The sequence below is a fragment of the Leptosomus discolor genome, chromosome 14 (assembly GCF_034619465.1).
Source record: "Leptosomus discolor isolate bLepDis1 chromosome 14, bLepDis1.hap2, whole genome shotgun sequence".
NCBI lineage: Eukaryota > Metazoa > Chordata > Aves > Leptosomiformes > Leptosomidae > Leptosomus > Leptosomus discolor.
This window is the reverse complement of record NC_141404.1, coordinates 5,097,707-5,114,286: the sequence shown is the minus strand read 5'-3', so window position 1 is coordinate 5,114,286 and position 16,580 is coordinate 5,097,707. Positions and strand designations below refer to the sequence as shown.

Genomic DNA, 16,580 nt, shown 5'->3' with positions numbered 1-16,580 from the left:
AGAACCCCAACACATTGATAACATTCGCTACTCTGAAAAGTTATTAGATCCCACATTTAATAAATTTTAAAATTATTGCAGCACAAGAAGTTTCACACTTTCTCTAGTTATCTTCTGGGAAACAGTTCAAAGTGGTGCAACATTAAGTTTTCAGAGCAAGCTTTGAGCCGTTCGGAGATCATTTGGAGACAGCTCTAGCTTGAGAAACCTCTTGTACATTTGCCTGAATATGCAGGGATTAAGAAAGGCCGTATAGCACAAAACAAACAATCAATCAAAACAACAACAAAACCAGCCCAGAGGACAGCAGAGGATATCTGAAAGAAAACCATATGGTGGAGGCAGCTCCATGATTTCAGATCATAATCCTTGTGATACAAAATAAGCAGTTGTTTCACAGGGAAAACCTTGCTACTCAAACTTTAAAAGCCTGTTCTCAACACCTCTCTGAACCTAGCCCTCCAATGTTTGTATCACTTTAGTTTGGACTGTGCAGAATTTTTGAGTTGACCTCTGATTTGCTGTCTAACTTCCATTTGGAAATGTTAAGTTGATTTTCTCAAGAGTTAGTGCTAGTTAACATGACCTAAGAAATGATCACATACTCTAATTTTCTTTTTTTCAGTTAACATATAGGAAATAAAATCCAAATAACTTATTTTGAAATAATAATAAAATTAGGCCTTATTATTTTTTCAAAGTAAAAATATAATTTTTTTTTTTTTAGAAAAACAGATTTGTATACTGCGTGTAAGCAATCTGAGACATGGATTGAATTTCTCTTCCTCGAGGTCAATAACTGGAAATTCAGTAGTAGTAAATGTCACTTGATAAGTGGAATTTAGATAAATTGAATTATTTATTAGAAACCCAATTCCAAGGAACAGATTCAAGTTAATCACTATGTCATGAGGGAAATTACATGGAATTCGCTGTGTTTAAAAAAAGTTGCAAATGATACTGTGTAAGTTTTGGTGTCATGTTCACCAGTTTACTGTATTACAGTAAATTGTGTTACTATATCTGTAATGTCAGTAATGTCAGTAATTTCATGTTTGATCTCTCAGTGGTATTGTTTCTGAGGTGCTGGGAGCTAATGGAAAAATAAACTACTGCTGAAATGGGGTTTTCCTTCCCTGCCTTCTACCAACCCTTATACCCCTGCTGTATGTACCTCCTAGTGATCTTGTGCTCACTCTGACATGTGTCAGACCCTTGCAAGTACTTTTCTGAATATTGTCCTTCTGTCTTAGTGAATTATATCAGGTCACAGAGGATCTAGTAAAAGCTGGTGAGAGTGACATAACTATGAGTGGGGTGGGGGACCTCCAACAAGGTTAGAAGGGGAAGACAGAGCAGAGTAAGTTGAGGGTGAGATGCTTTCCATTCTGCAGCAGTGAGCCATTAGATTAGCCTAGATGCCTCTGGATTTGCATCTACAGGTGTGGTTTCAGGGGACAAAGGCTTTGGTGGCAGTACCAGAGAAAAATGTACCCGTTTTCTCCTCCATCCCAGTAACGGTTCCTGCTCTTGTATTGCAGTGTAGCACACTATCCCTTTAGGCTCAGCAGGAAAACTTGTTTGTGCAGCTGTGGACTGGGAAACTTCTCCAAAATATAAAAAAGCAACAATTATTTTGTAGGGTTTGTTAAAATAGTTCTTTTCCCCTCATCTGATTCACTATGCAGCTGTGCAGGCAGTTGTACTGGCACAGTGGAGGGAGCAATTCCTGAGGAAGTGCTTGTGGGAACAACAGTGAGGAGGGACAGGAATACTTTACTTTGATACTGCTGTAAAAGATTTTGCCTCCTGAAAAGACAGCTTTATTCCCTCTGAATGAGGGAAAGACTTGCAGTGAAGTGTTTTCTTTCTCCAGGCTTTTTGTGTGTGGGGGTTTGTTGTTCTTGAGAGAAAGAAGTGTAATTGTTTACTTTTCTTTGGTTTAATTCCCCCCCCCCCCATTTAATTTGTATTTCTGCATTGCTGAACAAGGCTAAAAAGCTCTCTCTCAAGACTTCTTTGTCTGAAGCAAGCAGTCTATTTATTTATTTATGTATCTATTTATTTTCACTGATAAAGACATTGAGACACCTTTCATCTTGAACTTATAGTGACATGTATGGCTTCTATAGTGAAACTGGTCAGTAACACTTGCACTTTATTGATACAGATTAAGGTGTTCTACAAGTTTTAGATATCCTCTTTCTCCTCTACCCAGGGTAGCTACTGTATTTTAACTTTTTCTGTCTAAATTAATTGATTTAAGCTGTGTGGGTACAACAAAGTACCTGGTTTTTTACTATATTTTACTTTTTGCGTATTCTTGAAAACATATCAGAAAGCAACATTCTGAGGGGTTACTAAAGTCATCTTATCCAGTCATCAAGAGTTACAGGGAACTGTACCTTAGGTGTTTAACTCAGAAGGCTTCACAGGAATTGTGATTATTTTTGCCATTGGATAGGGGGTGCTTCCCAATACACTTAACTCAAGATCTCTAGTGAAAAATTGAAAGGCACAGTTATAATGTACACTGAGAAAGATCTGAGGTATTTTCCACATGCTAGATCTCTGAAGTAGCAGGGAACTTGTTAAATAATCTAAAAAATGTTCCCAACACATATTAACATATTACCTAACTGAATGGGAAGAGATATTTGTGAGAAAACTGCTGAGTAAATCTTAATTACAGAATGAGCTTAAAAACTCTTGGATTGTGAAGACTGAAATAATCACATGACAGTGAAGTTAATTAGATCCACCTACGCAGTTTGAAACTTCTTTTCAAGTAGATGATCTGATTACAGTTGTAAGAAATACGAAGCAACAGAGGAAGTACAATGCTGATTATGTCTGAATAAATAACTTGAAAATCATGAAGATGATTAAAGCTTCTTTAAAATACCATGTGTTTTTAATTTCTGCTCTTGTTCTGTCTCTTCTCATCTCCTGCCATCCACAGGCCTGATAGTAGTCATCTATATTTTGATGTCCTTTGTATCCCTCTCTGCAGCAGAGAACTTGTAAAGAACCCTGTGGTCCTTAAAAAAACCCCTACAAAACAAAACCAAAACCAAAGGATTTCAGTGGCAGAAACCAGAATAGTTGCCTCTGTGTGTCAGTTTCTCAGTTTAGAGCAAGTTAAAGCGCATAGAAGTTCTTTGGAAGGTTAATAAGTAGGAGCCTACCGCCCTGTTTTTTTAATGGATAGAAATTCGATACAAAAGACAAAAGAATTATAGAATCATAGACTTGTTTAGGTTGGAAAAGATCTTCAAGATCATTGAGTCCAACTGTTAACCAGCACTGCCAAGTCCGCCACTAAACCATGTCCTAAGCACCACATCTACAGGTCTTTTAAATACCTCCAGGGATGGTTACTCATCACTTCCCTGGGCAGCCTGTTCCGATGCTTGACAACCTTTTCAGTGAAGAAATTTTTCTTAACATCCAATCTAAACCTTCCCTGGTGCAACTTGAGGCCATTTCTTCTTGTCCTACTGCCTGTTACTTGGAGAAGAGACTGACCCCCACCTCACTACAGCCTCCTCTCAGGTAGTTGTAGAGAGCAATAAAGTCTCCCCTCAGCTTCCTTTTCTCCAGACTGAACAACCCCAGTTTCCTCAGCCACCCCTCATAACAGACACGTGCTCTAGACTCTTCACCAGCTTCGTTCCTCTTCTTTGGACAGGCTCCAGCAGCTTAATGTCTGTCTTGTAGTGAGGGGCCCTAAACTGCACACAGTATTCGAGGTGTGGCCTCACAGGGACTGAGTACAGGGGGATGATCACTTCCCTGGTCCTGCTGGCCCCGCTATTTCTGATACAAGCCAGGATGCTGTTGGCCTTCAACAAGGAGAACAAGAAGAAAATGTTCCCTGAATTTTTACAAGGACTCCGTAGATATGTGAAATTGTCTATGAAATAAAACTGTAAATAAAAAAATATTAGTGACCACAAATTTGATAAAATAACATACATCATTTGCATTCCTTTGCATCACAGAGGAATTTCTTTTATATTGTGCAAGGATTTATTTAAAATAAAACAAAACAAAACAAATCAAACCTCCATTAAAATGTCACTTTTGGTTAAAAACACTCAGTTATTACAAAAGAGCACTGAGGCCATGCAGTACTTCTGACTGATGCACTACTTAGGAGCACTTGGATTTGCCATGCCTTATGTTCGTCTAAATCTGTATTAATCAAGACTGTCTTATGATCTCTAGTGTCATATTGACTAATAATAGCAACGCCAATGAGTATTGTAAAACATAGTTATCTCTCTGCTGAAATGAAATGGGGAGAGAGACAAGAACTTCCAGGACTCTCAGTATAATTTTTTTCTTTGCAGACATGGGAAATTTCATGGACACAAACCAGAGAAAAAACGTGACTCAAGGACAAGCTGCAGTTCTAAACTTCTTACACATACTCAGCTACCCAAGACCACAAGTGACATGGTTTAGGGATGGGCACAAGATTATACCAAGCAACAGAATGTAAGTCAATTTAAAGCTCAAAATACCCCTACCCTAAAATATGACTAGTTATATTTGATAACGCAACTTAAAATGTAAGTATACTAATTAAGGTTTAAAGAGAATAAAGTAGCCTTGTTCATACTAAGTTTGAGATAAATTACTATTTTAAGACCATCTCTGAACTTCCTAAGCAGTTTGACAAAATAATTCATGTGGTTTTAATGGTCCTGGTGCAGCATAAGGGACTAGATAAGCAGAATGTCTGCGTTTCCTTCACGCTATTCGTTTTCACAATACATTTTGGAAAAGCAAATGCTCATCTCTCAATTACGTTTACTTGAGTGAACTCCTAATGAACACTGATATTTCTCTTTTTTAGTATATGAGTCTGATTTTTTTTTTTTGCATAGAGTTATGCTTAATAGTGTTTTCCTCACGATAAAATTCTAAATATTGCCTATTTTTTCCTTATCTTTTTAGCCTACAATGACATTTTTATTCCTTTTTGACTAATTGGCATCTCACACACTGATGGCACAGTACTTGCACTTTGATTAGTTATCATCTCAAGGTGTGCTCATTTATCCTTTCATGAAACAGTTACGAAGCCATCCTGTGTTTTTAGCTGCACAGTTTTATTTAGAGACTGAAGGGGTTAGCTGTAACGTTAAAAAAATGGAGATAAAATTTTTTTTTACTTGCCTAATTTGTTAGGAAACTGTTGAAATGCCAAGACTGTTGGTGGTTATTTTAATTTGTGTATTATATTTTCATGTGTTCAAAGGGATAGATGTGCTAGCAACTGAAGGTAATGGGATATTGCTAAGTTCCAGAAGGGGTGGTGAGTCTTTAGAGTTTATAATAGAAAGGGAAAACTCTTCTTGGATTTTAATTTTATTAAACCCTACTGTATATTTTACTGCTGCTTATGTGCATTTTTTAAACCTGAAAGCTAGTATTGCAGACTCTTTGAAATTGTTAAAATCAGTATTGCAGGAATGTGAAGAAACTGTGTAATAATTTATGAATAATTTAATAGTAATTTGATGGGAAACAGCTGGAAGATGAAACAATGGGTTTCTGGGCAATCTCTTGAAGAGAGCTAAGTGACAAATCCTGAGTTATTAACCATTAAAAATCTATATCCTCCACTCTTGCCACATTACAAATTTTCTTTTGTCAATGCTGAGAATACACAAATCAAAAATTTGCAGATGTGAAAAAGCCTTGTTATCAAGGTGTCAGACAGTTTCTTGGGAAGTATTTTGGGGGAACAGAACAGAGTGACCAAGGCAAGCATGCAATGTCTGAAAATGAGATTTGTGTGGGTTCTCTTACACTTAGGGAAAATTGCAGGTAGAGATATGTGAGTCATACATTAATTAATATAAAATCCTAATTTTCATATGCTATGCCTTGCTTTTACTCGTACCCTGTTGGGATTGTCAGGGTAAAATCACTTGTAATTCGTAGCACTGTGGTAATGCTTACAAATGGGAAAACTGTAAAACTCTGTTCTATAGTAGAGGTGAAATATACCTAAAGGTTTCCACATATATTTTATTTCCCTGGTCAGAAATTTTGTCTGAAAGGAATTTGAGGACATTTGTCTGGCCTGTGTAGGAGTTTTTGAATACTTTTGCAGTAGAAGTGCACACGCTGAAAGTGTGAACCTCGTTGGAAGTTTGATATATGTCATATAGCAACCTGATAAGTTCAGGAAGTGACAGATTTATGATACACGTGGCAATCATCAGTGCACTCTGTGTGCAGTAGGTCTGCTGCTCCCTCAAAGTATTGGAAAAACCATATAGCATCCACTCACGTATTGCTGTCTGTGAAATTCTGGAGGTAAATATGGCACCCCTATAAATATAGGAAACCTGAGACATGGAGATCATGCAGATAAAACTGTGAGAAATGTAAAAATATCTTGTGGGAACTTTCTTATCTGTGGAGCAAGTTGTGCATTTAATATGTTCTCCGTACACAAAGAGCTGTATCAATTTAACTGATCAGTTTAGCAGGTGATCCAGTTAGACTGATGCATCAATCTAACTAGATCACCTGCTAAACTGATCAGTTAAATTGATACAACCACCTTGTATGGATGCTCTTTAAACTGATTAAAAGTACCTTATATTGCTAAATCAATTTAAAGCTTTTTTAATCCTCTTAAACAAGCTTACAATGATTTGGCTAAATCAATCAGCTAGCCTGTCAGCTATAATGAGTTCTAAGAGTAACATCACTACAGCATATGCAGACTGAGGAAATAACTGGTGCTAAAAACAAGGACAGTAGTGGTGATTATGGCACAATTCATTCAAATAGTTGGTCAAGTTAACTCTCACTCATGGAAAAGCCTTAATATACATGTACTTGACACTGCACCATTTTTATGCCATAATAATGATCCCGATGCTTATTTACACAGAGCTACTGTCAACACCAGAATGAATTCATTTCACTGATGTGGAAACAGAGAGTGTGCTGAGTTGTCCTTATGTGAGAAATACAAAAGATGAAAAGCAAGAATTAGTTCTGAGAAAAAAGTAATTCTTAAGATGTTTCAAGGAATGTCATTTAATTGACTGCAGTAGGGTTTACCTAGCAGGTTTAAGGTAGTAAATGCTGATGTCTTTCCTTTCACCATTTACTGGTATTTAGGACATTTATGAGGAGAGGTTCTGTCAGCCGGGGGAGCTCAAGGGAGCCAAAATAACAGAATTGCTGAATTGGCAAAAAAATATGGTATTGCTATGTATTATTGGAAAGATATTTTACAATACGTCAAATGGGACTATTATTTGTTCCTTGTGTTTTCTAACAGTTATTTATACACATTAAGACAGTCGCCAGCTCTAACAGATCGTAGAATCACAGAATGGTTTTGGTTGGAAGGGACCTTCACAGGTCATCTAGTCCAACCCCCCCTCCAGTAAGCAGGGACATCTTTAGCTGGATCAGGTTGCTCAGAGCTCTGTCCAACCTGACCTTGAATGTTACCAGGTATGGGGCTTCTACCACCTCTCTGAACAATCTGTTCCAGTGTTTCACCACCTTCATCACAAAAAATTCATTCTGTATATCTAGTCCAAATCTGCCTTTTTTAGTTTAAAACCGTTACTCCTTGTCCTATCGTAACAGGTCCTACTAAAAAGTCTGTCCCCACCTTTCCTGTAACCCCCTTTAACTACTGGAAGGCAGCTCTAAGGTCTCCCCGGAGCCTTCTCTTCTCCAGGCTGAACAACCCCAACTCCCTCAGCCTGTTCTCATAGAACAGGTGCTGCAGCCCCCTGAGCATTTTTTGTGGCTCCCCCCAGAGTCGCTCCAACAGGTCCATGTCTTTGTTGTGCTGAGGACTCCAGAGCTGGACACAGCACTGCAGGTGACGTCTCACCAGAGCGGGTATTCCTGAATGCTGATAACCGGGTGTGACAAACCTGTAATTTCCTGTTTATCTTACTGATAATTAGGCCAAAAAGTGTCAATTGTTTAGGCTGGAAAAAACCTCAAGACAGTCAGCATATAGCTTAGGTTTCACCTTTTTTTTAGTCAGAATGGTAATCCTACTCTGTGAGTGTGTATGGCTGAGATATTTTCTGAGAGAAAGTTTTCTTTGAGACATAGGCAATTTTTTTCAAACTGCAAATTCTGTTTAATTTAATTGGTAGTGTAACTCATGGTGGAATTTTGCAGCAAATAACTATGTATTAATTCCCATTTTAGTGGTGTTGGTTCCATAATATTTTTTTAAAGTTCCCTGGATAAAACCAAGAAGAGCATGGCAAGTTTCTCCTAAAGGAGTGGGCATGTAAAGTCAACAAATCCCTGTATAATATATGAATGTGAAGCAAATGGCCTGCGTATGCTCATGGGGCTGTTGTTATAGTTTATGACTTAAGGCAACTAACAAATCTGCAGCAGAGCTACTGCGACATGATGGTGTGTATTTAAAAATTTCATGCCTAAAATTTTGTCGTCCCCCCCCCTTAGTACAGTGTGCATATATATTCATTTTGGCTTTTGTGCATTATCTGTCACCAAAGCCTCAGCTTGGTATTTTAAAGGGATAGGTCTAGATCATCAGAAGGAAGCTGTGTACACGCTCGAAAAGTATGAAGTGGAGAACCAGAGAGAAGACCAAAAGATCAACAGCAAAAGAAAATAAGCAAGGAGAGGAGTTAGGGTTTGGGATGTTTTTTTTTATTATTATCTTACGTGAAATTTTCCCAAGAAGTTTTAGAAAAGACTTCACATTGCACCCAGACAGATTAATGTTTTCCAAATACACCAGTAGACTAATGCGGAATTACAATTGCGCTGTTATCCGGGGTCTTGACTGATGGGATGATTTCACCTGTTTTCCCTCACATCTTACAGAAAACAACAGCCTGTCTGAAGGTAACTGCATTAAAAGAAATTGCTACTCTGAGATGTCAAGTCTTCAGCTTGCCTTGCCTGGGTGTACTTCATCAGACTTAAAAGCAAAATGCATTTAACTTTCTTTACACGAGTCATGTACAGTACCTTGGAGAGGCACAAAGGACAGTAGCACCAACCATAAAGGTCTACAATTGCCTTTCAGTTGTGATATTGAGGAATTAAATTCTTCGTACTCTTAGAGGATTTTTTTACCTTTTTCTAAGTAAAGGACTTTTTCACTGAAAAGGTTCACTCTAGCCATCAATTCATTTATTGTTGGTTTCTTCTTTAAGAAGAAAACTTCTGCTATGAAGACATTATTACTGTCTTCATTAACTTTCTCACAGTGAAACTATTTTTTTCCCCTAGTAAGCTGCAATTAGATGAATAGTAACTCATGTCTTCTGTTAGTGGAATTATGTCTGACACAAAACAGAAAAATTCATTTTTGGCATATAAAGGCACTTCTGGGGTGTCCCTTTCAGCTGGGTGGACATTTTGTCACTCAGTTAACTCCTGATGAACCAAAACACTTTACAAATGCATATCATCCCACTGGACAGGGAAGATGAATGGCATTGCCTTTAGGCATACATGAGTTTAGTATCTATTTTTTTGCATAAGGACAATTCATCATGCATTTGAATGTGTGTGGTCATTACTAACTCTTATAGAGAATAAATGTGCTGACATATTGTGGAACGAAAATATGTTAGGCACAAGCAACTGTCAAATACGACTTGCTGTGGTTTTGAACATTCATAATACTTTGCAAATAAGCAAAGCTGATGTAGATTTAGTAGCCATTTGTTAAGGTAAAATTGTAAATAAGGTTAATGACAGTCTCAAAAAAAAGTAGTCATAGCTAAATAGGCTTTAAAATATGAGAAAGATTAAAATATCTAGGAGTAGTACATCAGATTTTGGCCTGATATTAGCATTAGATTAGGTTTTGCCTTGATGATAGCAGCTCACTTAATGTGCCATGTATATATTTTTCATTTTAAAACAAACACCATTTCATTTTTATATGAGCAGTTCCAGTGCCAGCAATGCATTTCTCTACAAATACTGGCCTGTCATACAACTTACGTTAGTTGCACATAATTACTTTTCACATACACCAGATAATACTTTAATTAAAATTGTGATGATTAGCATTAGTGAACAATAAATTCAGAGACTGTCAACTCTGCAGTGTATTAGCTGAGCAATACTTTAAAAAAAAAGTTTGCAGATCTCTTAACTCTGCTAACATTGTGGAGTGACACTTCTCAGCAGTAAGAGACTGAAAACACCCTGTAAGCTGTTTTTATCTGTCTGTACCTTTTACAGTCTCCACAATACAGACCTTAGAGCAGCTTTCCAGTACCTAAAGGGGGCCTACAAGAAAGCTGGAGAGGGACTTTTTATGTGGGCGTGTAGGGATAGGAGAAGGGCTAATGGCTTTAAACTGAAAGAGGGTAGATTTAGATCAGATATTATGAAGAAGTTCTTCACTGTGAGGGTGATGAGACACTGGAAGAGGTTGCCCAGAGAAGCTGTGGCTGCCCCTCCCTGGCAGTGTTCAAGGCCAGGCTGGATGGGGCTTGGAGCAAGCTGGTCTAGTGGAATGTGTCCCTGCCCATGGCAGGGGGGTTGGAACTGGATGGTCTTTAAGGTCCCTTCCAACCCAAACCATTCTGTGATTAATTTTAAATTCAGTACCTGAAAAAGAAGAAGATATTGTAGAATTCTTTTCTTAAACTGAAATTTATTAGTACCCTGTTATTCATTTATTTAACCAAACTTCTGCATTGAGTAATTTCAATTTGAAGGAACAGGCAGCACTAGAAATCATCTTACATAAAATTTTACTGTTATCCCCAAGGCCCATAGGCATATGGAAGACTGTAGGGAAATCTCCCATCATCTCTTCAAGTACTCAGTTTGAGTAGTCCTGGATGCTGTCAGTGGACTGTTTTGAGTATTATTGTCTACTGTGTTCAGTAGAGGAAAACGTTAACACCTCAGGGTAAGCAAATCCCAGGATTATTTTCTAAAGCTGTTTGACTTGTCTAGATTCAACCTCGCTGTTTTTTGCTCTGCTCATAATTTGTTTGCCACAGGTTTTAAACATATGTTTCAAAAATTAATTTATTCAGACCTCTTAACTTTTAATGTAAAATCACGTGTGTTGGTTAAATGAAGGGAGAGGAAGACCGAGCCATATTTGGGGACCATTTTTGTGCTGAATGCAGGGTGTGTAGGAGCAACACAGCCCATAATAGGGTGGAAGAGGGACAGTAGAAAAAAACTTTCTGCCAAAGAACATGCTTTTTAGCAAGGCTTGTTTGGAAGTGGATTCCTCCCAACAGAGACACTCCAACTGATGAGATGCGAGGCACATTTTGGGATTTGACCAATATGTTTCATTACAAATTTGGACCACAAACCACAGAGGATTTTTTAATATATATTTTTTTCATAAGCCAGTGAGAGTTGCTGCATTTATACTACCACTGTAAAATCCATATTTTTTGCTAGAGAAAGAGTGGATGCTTGGAAATAATACTGTGGTTTAATGGGCCTCAGCTGCTCACAGTATCTTGCAGCACAGTCTTCAACAGTTGTAAATTTCAATAAAACTTTAAAGATCACTAAGAGGAAAATCTGGCTGTTGGATATTGTTTTTCCTAAGATGATCACATTTAGAGAACAAAATAATTTTATGTGCCACTACATTTATTAATCATAGATTTGGAATTTGTAAAACAAAAGGAAGGGAATTGTCACTAGAAGGAAACCTTTTTGCTCTAAGTATGATTTAGTTATCACAGCTTGTGGTAGAAATTGATCTATGCGTTTGTTGCTTTCTGTGGACAAATGTACTTTGAGACAGAAAATATGGACTACAATAAAAGTGTTAATAGCGTTACTCTTTGAAAGTGAAAAATACACTATTTTTAAAAAATCTTATCCAATGTAGAAGTGGGTAAATATGAAGATTCATTGTCATTGTACTTTGGGGCTCAATTCTTGCACCTGCTGTGTTTCCTAATCAGAACTAATTATGATATTAGGGACAAATCATCAATATAATCCTTTAGTGATTAGTGTGCTTTTGTGGAAAAACATTTTTCTGTCCATCTTTGAACTACTCTGTCTACAAACAGACGAATTTTAGTATGCATCCAAGTTAAGACTATTTAAAAGCGTTGAAGTTGTTCTTAAGACCAAACATGCAAAATAAAACTATTGGTTTATGCTTGAAAAGTGCCAATTGTTCACAAATCCCTGGGAAGAATTTATCTCCTATGACCCCTCACATATCTTTATTTTTATGGAAATAGATGCAAAATGCTTGTGACTTATCAAATATAGCAGAAGGTAATGTCTTGTGTTTACCAATTAACTTTTATTAATCAAAACTGACTGAAGTTAAATGTATCTGTCAGTACTGCTGGCTGTATACTACAAAGGATTATTAATTGTCTTTCTACGCAGAAATGAACGAATGCTGTCTTTCCTCATGATTCCAGTGGATTTGTATATGATGTACAAAGGTGTTAAGATATATGAGTTTGTAATTTTATAATACAGATTTATGTAGAATAATTTTACAAGCCTATCATTTTGGCAGACTTACTTTTACATTGAAAACTGTTGTGTGATTCAAGAAGGAAAAAAACACAGAACTTTGCACTCTGGGGATGTATTGTGGCTTTTGTGGTTGATTTGCATCAAGTCTACTTTGTTAACAGTATTCAACTTGAATTTAAAGAATTTGGTACATGGAGGCAAATGTGAAGCAGACCTTACATTAATTAATGCTGCAGAGAAAGGAAGAAGCTGGCAGCCTGCCTGTGGCTTATCTCTGATCCTTAGTTGTGAGTGGAATCTTTAGCTATTTTGTGTTTGGCCTTCATGTAACAGATTCCAAATGAATTTAAATAAATTGTAAATGCCCTCTCTGAGGTTTCATGGGTCTGTCTGATCTGTATGAGAGGGCTCTGCTGAAACTTTGTAAAGGCATCTTGCAATTAGAAGTGAGAAAAACCAGTCAAACTCTGCCAATATTCATAGGAAATCTATTTGTCTGCTGCATGTTAGGCTACCTTTTATTTCTTAATATATGCCTGCAGCTATTTTTATCTATTACCCAACTCTGTTGTTTTACATGTCAGTACCAATTCTAGACATAGAGAGACAAGACATCTGTTTATTGGGGTGACCACAGTCATCACTTGCTTGCTCAGCTTTATTCTCTTTGTGTTTCCTTCTAAACTCCTGTCACTAGAGTGGGGAAAGAGTGGAATAGATCAGCCTGCTTTTCCTCATAGTGGTGGCAATGGGAAAGGAGAAGAAAGGGAAATGCTGGAGGAAGTCTATGCCTCTCCTCCCCTTCCACCTGGCTGATACATGCTGTCAGCACAGAAATGAGGAAAACCATAGTTGGGTCAAGACAGGTACACGTGTGAAGTCTGTGGATACTGGGAGAGAGATGGATTGTGTTGTTCAGCCCTGATGGAGGAAAGAAAAAGACTCGGAAGATGGCATGGCCTGGGGAAATGGTCACAAATCCTAGAAGAAGGAGAGGGTGGGTGAGGGGGATTTAGGAAGACTGTGGACTGGCAGTGGTGATCTTCAGCTTTCACTCACACGGCAGAGGGAGCGCCAGTGTCCTGAGAGCGTGGCCTATGCTTGTGTCACCACCTTATTATGAAACCCCATAGAAACAAAAGCCAGCCTCCCCAAAAGATCAGAGAAGCCCCTGTGCCTGTTCTATGAGCTTTCTCATGCTTCTGTAATTTCTTCCCCCAAAATCTGACTGACCTTCTCAATCCAAACTCCCAGCAAAACCCCCCATATTGCCACTGATCCCTCCCAGACATATGTCCCCTCTGGACCTATCCTCCAGTCACTGGAAAACTGAATGTTGCCAACATTTTGTCTTTGTTCATAGTAGCTTATTTGTAGGATTGGAACCCAATGCGTAATTGACAAAGAAATTCGTAGCTTAAGAAGCAGGAGAAGAAATATCTAGCAATTTCTAGCTTGTATGTTCCTGGCTACTTGAATTCTCAAAATAGAGGCATAAAGAAGACCTTGTTTAGGAAAAGTACTTGAAAGCATTGAAACTGATATCTGTACAATGACATTTTATGTATTTTTCTCCAACACTTCAAAGGCTATTCACTTTTTAAAATAGAGTTTTGCCAGATTTTGCCCAATGATTTTTCAAGAAACTGCATTTGCTGTTGTCATTCGGCAACCACTACCGTTTGCAAGAATTTTAACAACTCTGTTGCTGTCTACCAGCTGCCATGTGTTCTTTTCCTCCTCCCAGCATAATACCTCTTCAGTGGAAGAGGAGTGCAGTACTTTCATAATAATCACTAGTTCAAATCACTGATTATTTTAAAAAATCAAATCTCAGTTTTTGTAATCTATCATCCGTTTCCATGGGAACTGAAAATGGCCTTAGCAGTAACAAGAAACAGAGTTTATGTTGTTAGACAGCTGCATTTTCTGTTTACCCAACAGATACTGCAGCAACAACTTCATAATACACTCCTAAAATTCTATGTACATTTCATTTTAATTTAGTTATATTTTTATTCATATTTTTCACAACTTCGCAGAAATGTGATGATCAAGGAGAGAGAAAATGTCAATTCTCCTCAACATGTGCAGTCAATATTGGATGTTTCCATCAAACGTTGTTACTATTCTGTTAACTAGGACTGTTATAAAAAGGGATGGAAATATGTCCTGCCTTGAGGGGACAAAAGCTAGGTGGAGGCTCCCACTTTTAAGGGTGTCAGGTACAGCATTGTCCCTTGGTAATCTTATCCCAGAGTTTCTGCTCTCCAGGGTCTCATTTCCTCCATACCATTTGCCCCAGAACAACAATTTCCCCAAGTCTGCAGCTCATCTCCCTGCTCCAGAGCTCAAATTCTCCTAATTCTTGCTATTTCAGAGCTCCATGAAACTTCTTTGTAATTCCTGCCTCCCAACTATTCCTGTCATCCACAGCCAGGTTCTCAGGCTGTTCCCAGCTCAGACATATCCTCTTCTCACCTCTGCACTTAGACACCTTATTACCTTTCCATTAATATCTCTCATCAAAGCTGTTGCCTTACGTCTCCCAAACATTCTCCTTTTTTTGCTGAAAACTTCTACCAAAGTTCCTCTACCCTCTGTCACCTTCTCTGCAGGACCCCGAAACTCAGGGGTGCAGTAATTGCTGCTCAATTCCTGTCCAGACATTGCTGCTGCTCCCTGTCCCCTTCTGATGTTGACCCCATCTGCTGTCCTCTTGTTGGTGAGTGGGGCCAGATGTGCCCATCCTACTCCCTGGTGCTCCCTGCATAATGAAACATTAGCCTTGTTTCTGGAAGGGAACCAGAAATCTAGATCAAGTCTGCACTGACCGTACATTAATACAGATGTCTGAGAGGAGGAAAAAGAGGTAAATCCAAGAAAAATTGTAGTCATATAAACACCACCATTTATAAAACCCATTTGCCAAATTAGTAAGCAGTAGTAGTAGTAGTATGGATTTAAATATGCTGTTTTGCTGTAGATTTGTATGGAGTATTTGAGTATCAAAGAGAATTATTGGGCAACTAATTGAATGTAGTCTTAATATACATACCTAGCCAGCTTTTTTCTTTTCTTTCAACTGTTTTAGAATGAAAACCATCACTTTGGTAGCTTGTCATTATTTTGGTTCAGAAGTGAGGCAGCCATTGGAGACATATCTCGAATCTTGAAAAGTTGTTCTATCACAAGACCTTATATACCAAACGAACAACTCTGTCATCTTCTCCCATCTTTTAATACATTTTTGTCATCACAGCTGGAAATTGGCTTATAAGGAAATGTTTTGGGGCAAAACAGATCATACGTACCAACAAACATGCTGGAACAAAATTGGGGATGATTTGTCTTGTGCAAAATAGGAGAGAGGAAATTGTTAGATGCTCCATTCAGTGCTCAGGTACAAGGGGAGACATGCTGATTTCCCCAGGCGCTCAAATTGTCTCAAAAGGGTTCCCACTAACATGAAGCACCTCATAAAACTGCTGTAGAAGCTAGCAAAAACATTCCCTAGCCCTGTTCGTCAGGTACTAATACAAGTTTAGATAAATTCACTGTCCTTTAGTAAAATGACACAGTTCCGTGATTTGTTGGTTGATCCCAAAATAAAAGTACTCCAGAGGTAAATCTGCTGCAGATCTGGCTAGTCTTTGTACTTTGATTGTATTCCTCATCACAGACTCTTTCTGTCCCAAATCTAAAGTGTGAGGAGGTTAGTGGAAGTGCCTTGAAAATTCTCTAGTGCTTGCTTCTTTGTGTGGTCTGTGCTTTCACAAGAACTGATCTTAGATCATGTAATTCATTGTTGCAATATTTACCACAAAACCTGCTTTCTAAACTAAATATCTGCCCTCGCGTCTTTGTGTCGGCTTTTTATTCACATTTAGAGTAATTATGAACAAATCAAGCTATGGGTTCAAAGAGATGGGTTTGTCTGCATACCTACATTTAGTTAAAAACATGCTGCTACGAGGGGGATGATAAATACCTGTTAGGAATGACTAAGGGTGCATAGCAAGAGAGCGTGAACAGAGAATATTGTGCAATCATTTTTCTGGTTCCTAGATCTGGAATTGACTGGA

The 16,580-nt window shown here is 38.1% G+C and overlaps 1 protein-coding gene across 3 annotated transcripts in view; it reads left to right on the top strand.

Annotated features, from left to right (window-relative positions):
- The window catches only part of SDK1 (sidekick cell adhesion molecule 1), a 409,863-nt gene that overhangs the window by 125,866 nt on the left and 267,417 nt on the right, over positions 1 to 16,580 (top strand). For all 3 annotated transcript variants that reach the window (XM_086472872.1, XM_086472871.1, XM_086472870.1), the window contains exon 4: positions 4,356 to 4,503. In XM_086472872.1, the coding sequence (XP_086328998.1) occupies positions 4,356 to 4,503 (148 nt within the window). The remainder of the gene's footprint in view (positions 1 to 4,355; positions 4,504 to 16,580) is intronic.